The sequence below is a fragment of the Notamacropus eugenii genome, chromosome 5 (assembly GCF_028372415.1).
Source record: "Notamacropus eugenii isolate mMacEug1 chromosome 5, mMacEug1.pri_v2, whole genome shotgun sequence".
Classification (NCBI taxonomy): domain Eukaryota; kingdom Metazoa; phylum Chordata; class Mammalia; order Diprotodontia; family Macropodidae; genus Notamacropus; species Notamacropus eugenii.
In genome coordinates, this window is record NC_092876.1 from 52,818,712 (window position 1) to 52,832,339 (window position 13,628).

Here is a 13,628-nt window from a genome sequence, read left to right on the forward strand (position 1 = left end):
TGCATTTATTTTTACTCTTTAAAAAACCCAGTAAACCAATCATATTGTTGCTGATTTTACTTAATAGGTGTCTGGGCAACAAAGTCAATTTTAAAAGGGAAAAAGTTTGGCCCATTTATTGGTGACAAGAAGAAAAGATCTCAAGTGAAGAACAATGTGTACATGTGGGAGGTGAGTATCTACCTGGTTCTGAGCCAAGCTGTCAGTAAAGAGTTGTGTGGATTCCTTTTTAACATTTGATTTTTTTTTCTTCTGAAGATTTGACATTTCTTAATACACTTAGGAATGTTTATGTTAAACAAAATGTTCTTTTTTGGAGCACAGATAAGAGATCGTAGAATTATTTTGCTTCATGAAGCTGAAACATGGTCCTTTTCTGCATGAAGTATCAGCTGTGGTTTTATGTTTCACCCTAACATCAGTGTTCGGCTTTGCAGTAAGATCTTGACTTCCTGTGAAATGGTCTGTCACTGTATAGATGTTGTGAAAAACATTTGGTACAAATTTAAAAGTTTTTAGGAATTCTAAAATTATGAGAAATTAAGATGTAAGGCTTTCCTTAATTTCAAAGAAAATGGTATTTTGGTATTTTTCTTTTCATTTAGCACTACAGGTGTTTAAAATGTACAGATACTTTTCAAAAAGATTTTGCTCTGGTTCTTCTTTTCCTACTCCCTTTATAATTTTTTTTAACAGGGAAATTGATTTAATTTAAAATACCGATTTACTTAGGTTGCACAAAATGTTTGTTTAGTTGTTTGGATTTATATACTTCATATATGTGGTGCAGGGGATGGAGTGCCAGATGGAGTTAAAATCTAGCCTCAGATACTTACTAGCTGCGTGACCCGGGACAAGTCACTTCACCTTGTTTGCTTAGTTTCCTCATCTGTCCGATGAGCTGGAAAAGGAAATGGCAAACACCCCCCCCAGTCTTTGCCAAGAAAACCCCAAACGGGGTTTTGGAAAGTTGGAAACAGCTGAACAGTGACAACCACAGAATTATACATGTCAATATGTGCACACATCTGTGTAGATAAACTTGCATATGCATAATATTATTACTGTTATAATGAGTCCAGTAGGTTGTGTCCTCAGTACACAGTACCTGTCATATAGTCAGCACTAAATAAATGCTTGCTGTCAGTGAATTGACTGCCTATAACATTAAAAATAATGGCCTGCAGTTATACAGTGCTTTATAGGCTATAAAGGACCTTCTTTGCACCACCACTTTGGAATAGGTGGTCCAGGTATTTACCTCCTTGTTATAGAGGAAGTGGAAGTTCAGGGAGGATGTTAAGGACACCAATTTAGTCAGTTGTCGAGTAGAGACTTTTTTTTAACCCAAGTCTTCTGGCTCCCATGTGGAGTGCTATATCTTTTATAATGTGCTAAGAAAGCATCTTTTCACACAGAGTGGCAGGAGTGGATGAGCTCTCCAGAGGAGAGTTCAAATAAATAATGAAAAAAGAGGACTAGAGATTGAACTGGGGAGAAGACCCACTTGTTGGGGCTAGGAGCGGAATAAAGATCAGTGGGTAAAAGAGGTAGAAAGGGAGCAGTGAGAAAGGATGGAAAGGAGGAGGGAACATGAGGCCAGCAGTACAGGCCACATAGACCTGGAGAGGAGAGAATAGCCAGAAGTAGGGTGTGCATCGGTATCAGGTGTTACTGTGAGGTTAATTAAGCAACATTTTGGAAATATTTTGTAGTAGGTAATATTTTGACTTAGCAATTTAAAATAAGGTTCTCTTTTTGAGTTTACTGATTTTTATTGGATGTTAAATATTATTTAATTTTGGGAGAAATTCCCTCTATTCTTTGTTTCTCTACCCCTTCCCTCCCCCCCCCCCCAAAAAAGGAAAAAAGGATAGAGTCAGGAAATTACCAGGCCTTTTTAAAAAAATTTAAATACAAATGATGGAGAGAATCTGGCTTGATAAAGTTTAGCACACATGGAAAGAAAATGCCTCTAAAGGTGTTTAGTTGAGTGAGTTTTGTGTGAGTTTTCATGTCTCCATTTCTGTATTCTGTGATTTCTTTAGCTCTTTCAGTTTGTTTTCGGGATATCAGCAGATTTCGGACATATAATTTAGAAAGCTTTCAAGTTTATTCTTTATTAGCTTTATACTAAATAATGTATTAGTATATTAAATACTAAAAAGTGTATTCCCTTAATAATTGAAAAACATTTCCATTAGGCATTAAAATAAGATTTTTTGAATAACTTTAAAAATCTTGTCAGACTCATACATGATTATACTTTATGCTAATTTCAAATATTTTGCATCCATCCTTTAAATTAATGACATTTGCATCATATCATATCCCAAGACGTATTAAGTGGCAGTTCGGGAACAAAATGTCTCTCCTTTTCCTCAAATAAGGGCTTTTGAAATTATTGGAAATATTGTTTTGTAATTTGGCTAGGATTAACACTTGTTTAATAGTTCATACAGTCATGTAGATATAATTTGTACAAAGGTTAGTACTTGTGATTAAGTACTTGTAGTGAAATACTCTTTAATTTTATTTTGGGTTCACAGTAATGATTAAAAATTTTATTTTGCATTTAAAATATCACATGGAAAATAATTATGATTAACATTGAATTAGTTTTAAATATCATGTTACATTGTGGAAAAGCTTAAATAGTTAAACTTTATAGTGATGCAGTGCAGTGTGATCTGGTGCTTTGGTCAGGAATACCAAAGCTCAAGGCTTGGCCCCGTTACACCTACTGGCTTTGTATCCCAGGGGATATTGCTCAATCTGCTACTGCCTGAGGCCTCTCTCTTTGACTCTAGTTGTAAAGCAGGTGCTGGTCCACATTGGTGTTGTTAAGTATTTACTAATGGCCTGCTCTGTGCCTTGCACTTTGCTAAGTACTGTAAGTAGAAGGACAAAAAGACCTAATCCCAGTTTTCAAGGCTAATGGAGGAGATAACATGAACAACTATGTACTAAGAAGAGGTTGGGGGTGGTGTTGATGATAATATCTAGGATTTATTTAGCACTTTAAGATTTGCTAAGTGCGTTATAAATATTACCTCCTTATATTTTCACTGCAACTCTGGGAGGTTGGTGCTCTTATCTCCATTTTGCAGATGAGGAAACTGAGGCTGAGAGAGATTAAGTGACTTGACCAGGGTCACCCAACTGGTGGGGGTGTGAGGCAGGATCTGAACTCAGGATTCCCAACTCCAAGTCCAACACTGTCCACTGTGTCATCTAGCTATCTCTCTAAATAGGATAAAAGTTTCTTTTCTAGTGTAGAAAATGAGATTTTAGCTGTGACTTGAGGGAAGCTAGGGAAGCCAGCAAACAGAGAAGAGGGAAGAGAAATCTAGGTGTAGAGAAGAGCCAGATGAGCATCTTACACGATGAATAGATTCCTCACTGGGTTAGACAGTGGGGACACCACAGGTCTTGTCCAGCTCTGCTCAACCCTTCTCACCTTTTCTCCTCACTTCCTGGAAAGGGAATTACTGTGCAGCAGTTTATTAGTTTAACATTTCTAACACAAAGCTCAATTGATGGATCCAAGCCTCAGGATCTTGAGTGTTGTAACCCACGTAAATCTGAAATGTATAGTTTTCTATTTTTTGTAATTTCAAATTTCAAAATGTAAGTCAGTGCATTGTGTTAGTGTTGAATTTTAAAAATTGGTTTTTATGTTATGAAGGCCTATTGTTTCACTTAGTTGCGTAGTCCATGTAGTGGTTATATACTTCATTCTGTATATTCTGAGATATTTGTAATTCATTTTATAAACTTTAAAATGTTATATAAATGGTAGTTATTTTTCCTGTGGGTACCTATTCTTTGTTCCCATGCAGAATGCAAGCATGAATCCCCTTCCCCACTTACCACTGTTTTTTTTTTTTTAATTTTTTTTAATGTTCTACAATCACTACCATAGTGATTTTTCCCCCCCACACCTACCTCCCACTACCCGTCTCCCTCCTCCCCAAGACGGCATATAATTCTATATAGGATCCACGTATACTTTCCTATTGAATGCGTTTTCACTATAGTCATACTATGTAGACAAAGTAAAATAAATGGAAGAAATCATATAACAAATCAAAACATAACACACACACAAACATGATCTGCTACATTCTGCAGATGAATTCCATAGTTCTTTCTCTGAGTGTTGAAGGCATGTTGCCTTAGAAAACCAATGGAAATTTTTTTTTGAAGTTCTTGAATTATTACGAGTTCCAGGTCTACCAGAAAAAACTCACACACTGTGGTCGTTGCTGTGCACAAAGTTCTCCTGGTTCTTCTCTTTTCACTCAGCATCAGATCATATAAGTCCTTCCAGGCCTCCCTGAAGTCTTCTTGTTCATCATTTCTTATGGCATAGTAGTACTCCATTACATTCATATACCATAATTTATTCAGCCGTTCCCCAATTGATGGGCATCCCCTTGACTTCCAGTTTTTGGCAACTACAAAGAGTGCTGCTGTAAATATTTTTGTACATGTGGGACCCTTTCCCATTTTTATGATCTCTTGGTGATACAGTCCTAGTAGTGATATTGCTGGGTCAAAGGGTATATGCACATTTTTGTCGCCCTTTGGGCATAGTTCCAAATTGCTCTCCAGAATGGTTGGATGAGCTCACAGCTCCACCAACAATGAATTAGTGTTCCAACTCTCCCACATCCTCTCCAACATTTATCATCTTCTATTCTGTCATGTTTGCCAATCTTATAGGTGTGATGTGGTACCTCAGAGTTGTTTTGATTTGCATCTCTCTAATCAAAATTTAGAGCAGTTAGAGCATTTTTTATATGATTATAGATATCTTTAATTTCTTCCTCTGAAAATTGCCTGTTCATATCCTTTGACCATTTATCAATTGGGGCCCACTGTCTTTTTCATATCCTGTGTGACTGGTTCAGGTTTTGTATATATTTTGTATATGAATCTACCAGATATGTAGGAAACCTATTCGTTCTGTAACAACTGTTTAATTATTTTTTATCCTGTATTCATATCTGTTCTTAGTCATGGGAATTATTACTTTTAAAGGGCTAATTATGTGAGAGAATTGTGGAAGTAGAAATGGCAGTTTTGTTAGCAAAGAAGTCTCTAGTACAGAAAGCCAAATTTTATAATGTTAAAACTGCGTAACAGTGGATAACCAACTATTGAAAATGCTGGTGAGGGATGGGTAGTTAATTCAGAAAAAAATACCTTCAGTTATATTCAACAAAATTTTTAAAGTGTCTACTGAATCCAAGACAGTCTCAAAATTCGTTGTTAACTAAAAATAACATTTTAAATCGGAGGCCTACTGCTCCTTTTAAAAAAATTGCTTAGGACCCCCTTAGAAATCTTTAACCCTTTAACAAGATTGTTTTTAAATTTGCATGCCATTTCAAGAAATATAAAATATATTTTAAAATTATGCATCTTAAATTTAATAATTTATTGTGAATTTGTTTTTTCCTGCATTGAGATTTTGATGATGCAATACTGCATCATGTAAACGTATAATATCATATTGTAAATAAGTCATTTCACCCACATTTTCCTGCTTATGTATGCTGGACTTCCCAACAATTCTCCTGACCCCATTTGCTTGTTAAGACTTGTCAGTGGACTTAATTACTGATTAGTTAGTTATAACTTGCCTTTTGTATGTTTTTTTGGAAAATAGCGTAGTTACTTCAACTTTAAGTCTTATTGCACAACAGATGAAACATGTACTAATACTTTTTCAGAATTTTCTTCAATTTTCCTTATGCTTCCACTACCCTCTTATTTTTATTCAGTGCCCCCCAATTATACCTGAGGCTACTATTACTGCCCTCTTGAATAATTCCAGTGTTCCCCAGGGTAGGGGTATCACCCACTTTGGGAATCCCTGTATAAATAAGTTGCAGTTTGGAAGATGCTTAGCACGACATAACCATGTATGAACTTAATTTCGGTATTAGACTGCTTTTTGGTCGAAAGTTTGCAATATTTGGCTCCACTCTAGACAAATACAATCTAAAAATCTAGTTCCATGTAAGATTTCTACATTTTGACTTAAAAGAAGAACAAAGTAAAAATGCTTGCTCATAGAAACGTGTGTTGGGAGATGTTAGAATTTTACATTGCCTTTTTGCTGAGCAATGGAAAATGATTTATTTTTAGACACCTAACAGATCCATGAAAATGAAATAACTATTCATGATGTAAAATATTTTACTTTTCTATTGGCAAGTGACAAGTGCTGTATTAAATGATAGATGTACTTTTTAAGTTTCATATACTGCTTTACTTTTAACAATATTTGCATATAAACTAATCTTTATGAGGAAAGAATCTCTTTAGATTGTTCTTTTCTGCTTTTGTCATACACAGTAACATCCTGACAGAGACCTTACTGAATCACTGGCCAGTTTTGCCCATCAATTCATTTGAAAATCTGCCAGATAAAAGAATAGTAACATAAATGGAGGATAAATTTAAATTGAAAAACAACCTTAATACTTCAGTAACAAGGCTTGTTTTTGCAGAACATTTGTGAGGGTCTGTGATGATTTCTCGATGGCTTATAATGTGAATGCCCAGCGATCATGGTTTTCAAACAGTCCGAATGATGGAGCACCTGTGTTTTCTTGGTGTTAATTGTTAGGCCAAAATTAGAAAAGGCAAGAATGCAGATGTTTGTAAACAGCTTGATTACCCAGTGGATGAAGTATGATTATGGGGTAATGGAAATGAGGGGGTTTCTCCGGTGTAGCATACAGAATGAAAATGAGGGCATGTTCATGTGTCTGGCCATCTGTTGGGTTTGCCACTAGAATACGGAACTCTTAGGATGGTTTGGAAACAATTTGATGACAGGTTGAGAAATTGCAAAAATACGTTGTGCTTAGTCAGAAGTGGTCTGAGTTTAATGTAGTCATTGCAGGAACACCAAAATGGTTTTGCAAGTGATCATAATGTTTGCATTTAGTTACTATCATGTTTCAAGCATGTACATACTTGTCACAGGAAAAATACACTTGTAAAATCATTAGGCAGTCATTTACTGCTTAAGGGATCATCATAAAATTTTTAGCCCAAACCCACTTGGACTCTTGTTGTGAACGCCCAAATGGAAAACACTGGATCGTAGACTTGAAACTGGAAAAGACCTTAGAGGCTATCAAGTTCAACCCTTTCATATTACAGATAAAGAAATTGAAGCAAAGAGAAGTTAAGTGACTGGGTTACATATTAAATATCTGAGACAAGACTTGGACTCAGATCAGGCTAAGTCCAGTGCTTTATTCACTCCATAACTTAGTTACGGAACTTTTAGTCTATATTCTAATTCTATGGGGAATTCACCCATCATCTGTATGTAGATGGAGTGAAGCAGGGCTGTGTGCTTGCTCCCATGCTTTTTTAGCATGATGTTTTCAGCCATGTTGTCAGATGCTGTCAGTGAGGATGAACATGGCATCAGGGTCAGCTATTGATGGTGCTGATGGTAAATTTTTCAATTTGAAAAGGCTAGAAGCCAAGACCAAAGTGAAGCGAATGTTGGTGCATGATTTCTGTTTGCAGATGATTGTGCACTCAATGCAGCCTCTGAAGCTGAGATGTGAAAAAATATGGATCAGTTCTCTGCTGCCTGTTCTAATTTTGGCCTAACAGTTAACACCAAGAAAACACAGGTGCTCCATCAGCCACCACCACACCATCCATATTTGGAATCATCAGTTACAACAAATGGAGAAGTTTTGAATGCTGTGGATAAGTTCACTTACCTTGGCAGTATTTTTTTTCCCCCGTCACTCTCTGTCTCCCCTACCAGATAGATATCCATAATATAACCAAGAGTTTTTTTAAAGATAAGGGGAAAAAGAGAGAAAAAATAGTCGGTAAAACTGCTCAATACTTAGAAAAAAAATCTGTTTTTATTCAAAATTTTTAACATTCATAGAACTATTCACCTCTGCAGAGAAAACAGGGAGCGTGTCTTCTCATAGCTCTTCTTTGATTTATCTACTTTACTGCAGCACATTACATAAGTCTTTTTGTGCTTCTCTGTATTCATATTCATAAATTATAATTTTAATTTTTTCCTATAGCACAGTGATATTCCATTATATTCCTATACACAATTTGTCTAGCCATTATCCAGTCAATTGGCATCTACTTGGCTAGTTCTTTGTCTCAAGACCTTTGGATTTGACTGTGCAACGTGGGAGACACTGGCACAGGACTACTCAGCATGGCATGCCCACATCAAGAAAGGGTGCTGTACTCTATGAGCAAAGCAGAATTGAGACAACACAAAATAAACGTAAGATGCACAAATTTGGAGTACCCACCCCAAATATTCACACGGAACATATGTGCCCAACCTGTGGTTGAGCATTCTGAGCTCATATTGGTCTGATCAGTCATAATTGGACATACTGAAACATCACTTTATCGTGGTAATGTCATTTGGGCCCTCTTCAAAGACGAAGGCCAATAACAACAACTTGGGCAGTTCTTTGTACCCATGTACCGCGCTGCTCCAAAAATTTTGGTATATTTGGGGACTTTTCAATGGCATCTATGTGGTATATGCCTAGAAATGAAATTTCGGGGCATTTTAGTCCCTTTCACATAATTCCAAATTGGTTTCCATAAACAATTATACTAATTCATATATAGCAACAATGCATTAGTCTTCTCCCCACAACCCCTTTTCTGCTCCTCTCCCTACATTGACTTTTCCATCTGTGATCATTTTTGTCTGTTTGCTGGACATGAGGTAAAACCTCTGGATTGTTTTGGTCTGTATTTTTCTCGATATTAGTGATTTGGTGCGTTCTTTCATACGATTGTTAATAGTTCACAGTTCCTTTGAGGAGAAATTTGTTTATATCCTCTGCTCACTTATCTATTGAAAAAAGACTTTTTGGTATTAAATATGGCTGCTGTTCTTTGCCATTTTACCAGTTCTTAATTTGATGCATTAACTTTTATTGAAGTATTTTTATTTCATATTGTAAAATTATCTATTTTATCTTTTGAAATTGCTTCTGTCTCTTTATGTAAGGGTACATTTTTGCAAAGTTGTGAAAAGTGTATATATATATGTATGTATATATATGTATATGTATACATATATGATCTGCTTCTCTTATAATTCTTAATGGTATGAACTTCAGGTTGTTTAATTTATTGTTGAATTCTTGTAGAGTGGGCTTCTAAGCCTGATTTCTGTTAGCCTGCTTTCTGGTTTTTCCAACAGTTTTTATCAAATAGGGAATTCTTTCCTACGTAATTTATATTTTCGGGTTTATCAAACACTGGTATATTGAGTTCCATTATTTCTGACTCTCCTTTGTCAGGTGCATTCTATTGATGTACTTCTGTTTTTTTTTAAATTAACAATAAATGATTTTGGTGACTATACTATTTTTTGCAGTCTGGAAATGCTGTTCCCTTCTTCTGTATTTTCCCATTATTATCTTGGATATTCCATATTTTTGGTTCCTTCAAATTTTGTTATTTCAGAAACTTCCATAAGATAGTATTTGTATTTTCAGCATCTGTTGATTGAGAAAATATGATTTTAAAAACTACCATGAATTCATTTATGCTTAAAAGATAATTTGTATCAGTCAGAGTCTAGATCCTTTTGAGAAATAGTAATAAACTTGCTTCGTTTGTGTATACGTATATATATATATATATGTATATATATATATATACACACACACACGTATATACACACACATACACATGTATACGTATATGCATATATGTTTGTATATATGTATGTGTGTTTGTGTGTGTATAAAATCTTCTACATAAGGTACATTTATTCCTACTGTTCGAAATCATATTGCCCTTTTTGTTGGAGGTAAGTAAAACTCAAGATGGCAAAGCTCATCGTGCACCTGGACTTAGGCACACTTTGAAATAGGTATGTTGGTTCCCATGACAGAAGCACCTTGTGTTGGCTTGGGGGGCTGTTTACGTCACTGCCTCACAGAATTGTGTACCTTAAAGTATTATGCATGTAAGTTGGGAAGTACTACATATGTAATAACAGTAGCACCAGCAATAATAATATATGTTTTTTAAGGTATATTACCCAAACTTGGGATGGATGTGTGTTGATGCCACTGATCCAAAGAAGGGGAATTGGCTTCGCTATGTGAACTGGGCCCAATCCGGAAAGGAACAAAATCTTTTTCCCCTGGAAATCAACAGGACCATTTACTATAAAACGTTGAAGGTATCATTTGAGTTTGTCTCCATTCTTTCTAATGCTGTCTTCATAATGAAAATTCTATGTATATGTATGCATGTGTGTGTATAAAATATTTATTGCTGTCTTTTGTTTTTGATAAGCAAACAACAGATAACCCTTCATTTTACCTCTGACATGCACTGGCTGTGTTCCTGTGGGCATGTCACTTAAGTTGGCAGTATGATAGGCAACTTTCCAAGACTATAAAATTGCAGAGAAATTGGGCCAACTTGCAGCTGTAGTAATGTCTTCCTTCTCACCCTGTCTGCACCAGTGAAATCACAGGTCACTGTTTTCTGTTTTTATGTCACTTATATTCCTCCCCCTTGCTCCCCGTAGGCCACTATTTATAATAATTTTTTAAAAAGGCAAAAAAAAACCTTATGGAAAACCAATGAGCATATTGAAAAATTGATGTTACACTCAGTATTCCACCACTTTTTCCTATCTCTTCTCTGTTTTCAAGCTTGGTGATGGTAATTTCACTCTATTTAGTTTTGATTTTTTTCCATTGCTGTAGCCGCTGTGTATGTTTTCCTGATTCTCTTTACCGAGCTCTGCCTTCATTCACATAGGTCTTTTCATGTTTCTCCGTATTCATCATAGTCATTGTTTCTTGCATCACAGTAACATTCTGTTCACATGCATGCACCACGTTTTGTTTAGCCATTATTCAGTCATTGGGTATCTACTTTGCTTCTAGTTTGTAGCTACTGGGAAAAGTATTATAATGCTTATAAGTTATTTTGGTGTTATATGGGTGCTTTCTTTTTGTCATTGACCTCCTTTGGGGTATGTAGAAATTCTGGGTCAAATGATACAGACATTTTAGTCACTTTTTTTTTTTTGTATAATTCCAAATTGACTTCCAGAATTGGAAGAACAAGTCATTTCTCTATAAGCAGTGCTGTAGTATACTTTTCTTTTCACAGCTCCTCCAACGTTTACTATTCCAGCGCTGCCAGTGTTCTGGGTGTGAGATGAAACCTTAGGGTTGTTTTGATTTACATTTCTCCTATTACTGAATTAGGGTATTCTTTGATGTGATGGTTTGCAATTCTATTAAGAACTGTTTGTTCATATTCTTTGCCCAATTACTATTAGGGAATAGTTTTTAATCACATTTCTATTAGTTGTCTATATTTCTTGCTTATTAAGCCCCATCAGATATTTTATATATAGTTTTCCCCCCAGTTAATGGCTTTCCTTTGTGCCTAGTTGTATTTATACATATAAAAGCTTTTCAATTTCATATAGTTAAAATTATCTACTTTATCTTTTGTAATCACCTCCTTTGTTTTTCATCATTTACCTTGATACCATATGCCCTTTTTTCCTCCAAACATCTTTTGTTATTAATATGTTTAGCTTTGAAAAGTCTCTCCCCTTGGAATTTTGATTGTCATAGTCAATTCATTTTATGAATTACTTTAGGTATTATCTTCATAATATTTTGTTCTATTGGAATGGCCCAGCCATGAATGTTGATTATTCTTTCAGTTATTCAAACTATTCTTTATTTCCTTAAGGATCATTTTGCACAAGTGTTAAGTGTGTTTTGGTTAATTGACTCCAATATTTTATGTGCTTCATAGTTATTTGAATGGAGCCTCTTGATCTTTTATGGTCTCTTGGATTTTGTTATGGCTGTATGGCTACCATTTGTAAAATGCTTTACAAAAATTATCTCATTTTTGTGCTCACAACAATGCTGGGAATTAGGTGCTTTTATTTTCCCCATTTTACAGAGGAGAGCACTGAGAAATACAGAGGAATTGTGTCGCTTGCTCAGAGTCACAGTTAGAATGTGCCTGAGGCAGGATTCGGCTCAGGATTTCTGACTCCAAGTTCGATGCGCTATCCACTGACACATCTAGCTACTATATAGAAATTCTGAGCTTTGAGGATTTTGTAGTCTGTAATTTTGCTGAATCTTTTAACTATCTTAATTAGTTTCTTTGCTGATTTCCTTGAACTTTTCTAAGTAAACCTTTATGTCCTCATCAAATAAACATAACTTACCTCCTCTTCCTCTCTTTATGCTTTTAATTTACTTTTCTTGTCTTACTACAGTTTCTGCTTGCACTCCTAGAACTAGGTCAAATAACAGCATGAAAGAGGGCATCTTCCTTTAATTCTGAATTCTTTGGGAAAGATTCTAGCATTTTTTTCATGCCTTTGGTCTTAGATCTCTTTTTACATATTAAAAAAAATCCTCTTGCATGTATGTTTTGTAGATTTTTTTTAAGCCATAAATGAGTTACTGATATAATCATACAGTTTCCATTGTTTTTACTTTTATTATCATAATTGTTTTTGTAGTGTTGAGCCACTCTTGATTCCCTCATATAAATCTACCTTGATCATACAGAATGATTTTTTGGAATTAATTTTTATAATCATTTTTGGATAAGACTTTTAAGAAGCTTTTAAATCAATATTCATTAGCATATTCTATATTTTTCTTTGTTTTAACCCTCCTTGGTTTAGGTGTTAAGACACTATATTTGCTTCATGAGTTTTGTAGATTGCATCCTTTCTCAATTTTTGAGAATAATGTTTTGTTTTATATGACTTCATATTTGTAATGAGTTTTGTATATCTTACCTTCTCAATGGGTATACAGAGGGAGAGAATTTAGAACTAAAAATTTAAAAAAAGAATGTATATTAGGTATTAAAGTTTGATAGAATTCATCTTTAAGTCTATATGGATCAGGGTTTTTCTTTCCCCTTAGTAGTAACTTTGAGAGTCTTCCCCTCCCAGTCCGATTTTTTTTCTTTTGATTAAAGGGGGCCATCCCTTGAGTAACATAAAGAAGCCGATTCATTGAATGGGTGTATCTCACTGAAAGTAAGATTGTGATAAGACCTAAACCTGAAAGAGCCAGGATCTCACATTGCCTCCTGGGCCATCTCCAGTCCTCCTGATGAATATCATGCCACTGGACCCAGATGGCTCAGGAGAAGAAAGTGAGGCTGGTGACCTTGCACAACCCTCCCTCAACTTAAATCAAAGTCAGCTGCAAGTCATGTCATCATCTTGATGTCATGATCCTCTTCCAGAACAAAAGACAAACATAAGCTGTGAGTGAGTAGCAGCTCTTACCCTCTCTTCCCCTCCCCTCTCCTTTGGTGTTCTAGCCAGGGAAGGGTACACTCCATGGCCAAAAGCTGCTTTTTTTCCTTTGGGTTTACTGGCTATGTTTCTTGCTCAAAGATCAAGCCTTAAACCCAATTCATTCTGGAGCTCATGGACTGGACAACAAATCCCCACTCACCTAGCATAGAGTGAATGTAATAACTAATTTCACTTTTACTGAGGAATCCTGAGGGTCTTCCCTTCCCAGTTTGATTTTTTTTTTTTTTGTGCT

The 13,628-nt window shown here is 35.5% G+C and overlaps 1 protein-coding gene across 9 annotated transcripts in view; it reads left to right on the top strand.

Annotated features, from left to right (window-relative positions):
* Positions 1–13,628, top strand: part of PRDM2 (PR/SET domain 2) — a 194,930-nt gene that overhangs the window by 43,078 nt on the left and 138,224 nt on the right. For 8 of the 9 annotated variants that reach the window (XM_072608934.1, XM_072608928.1, XM_072608933.1 and 5 more), the window contains 2 exons: positions 68–171; positions 10,088–10,240. Coding sequence is in view for 7 of the 9 variants with exons in the window: in XM_072608928.1 (XP_072465029.1) it covers positions 68–171; positions 10,088–10,240 (257 nt within the window). In the remaining 2 variants the exon portion in view is untranslated. Of the gene's footprint in view, positions 1–67; positions 172–10,087; positions 10,241–13,628 lie in introns of those variants that run through there. The other variant, XM_072608936.1, reaches the window with a different exon arrangement.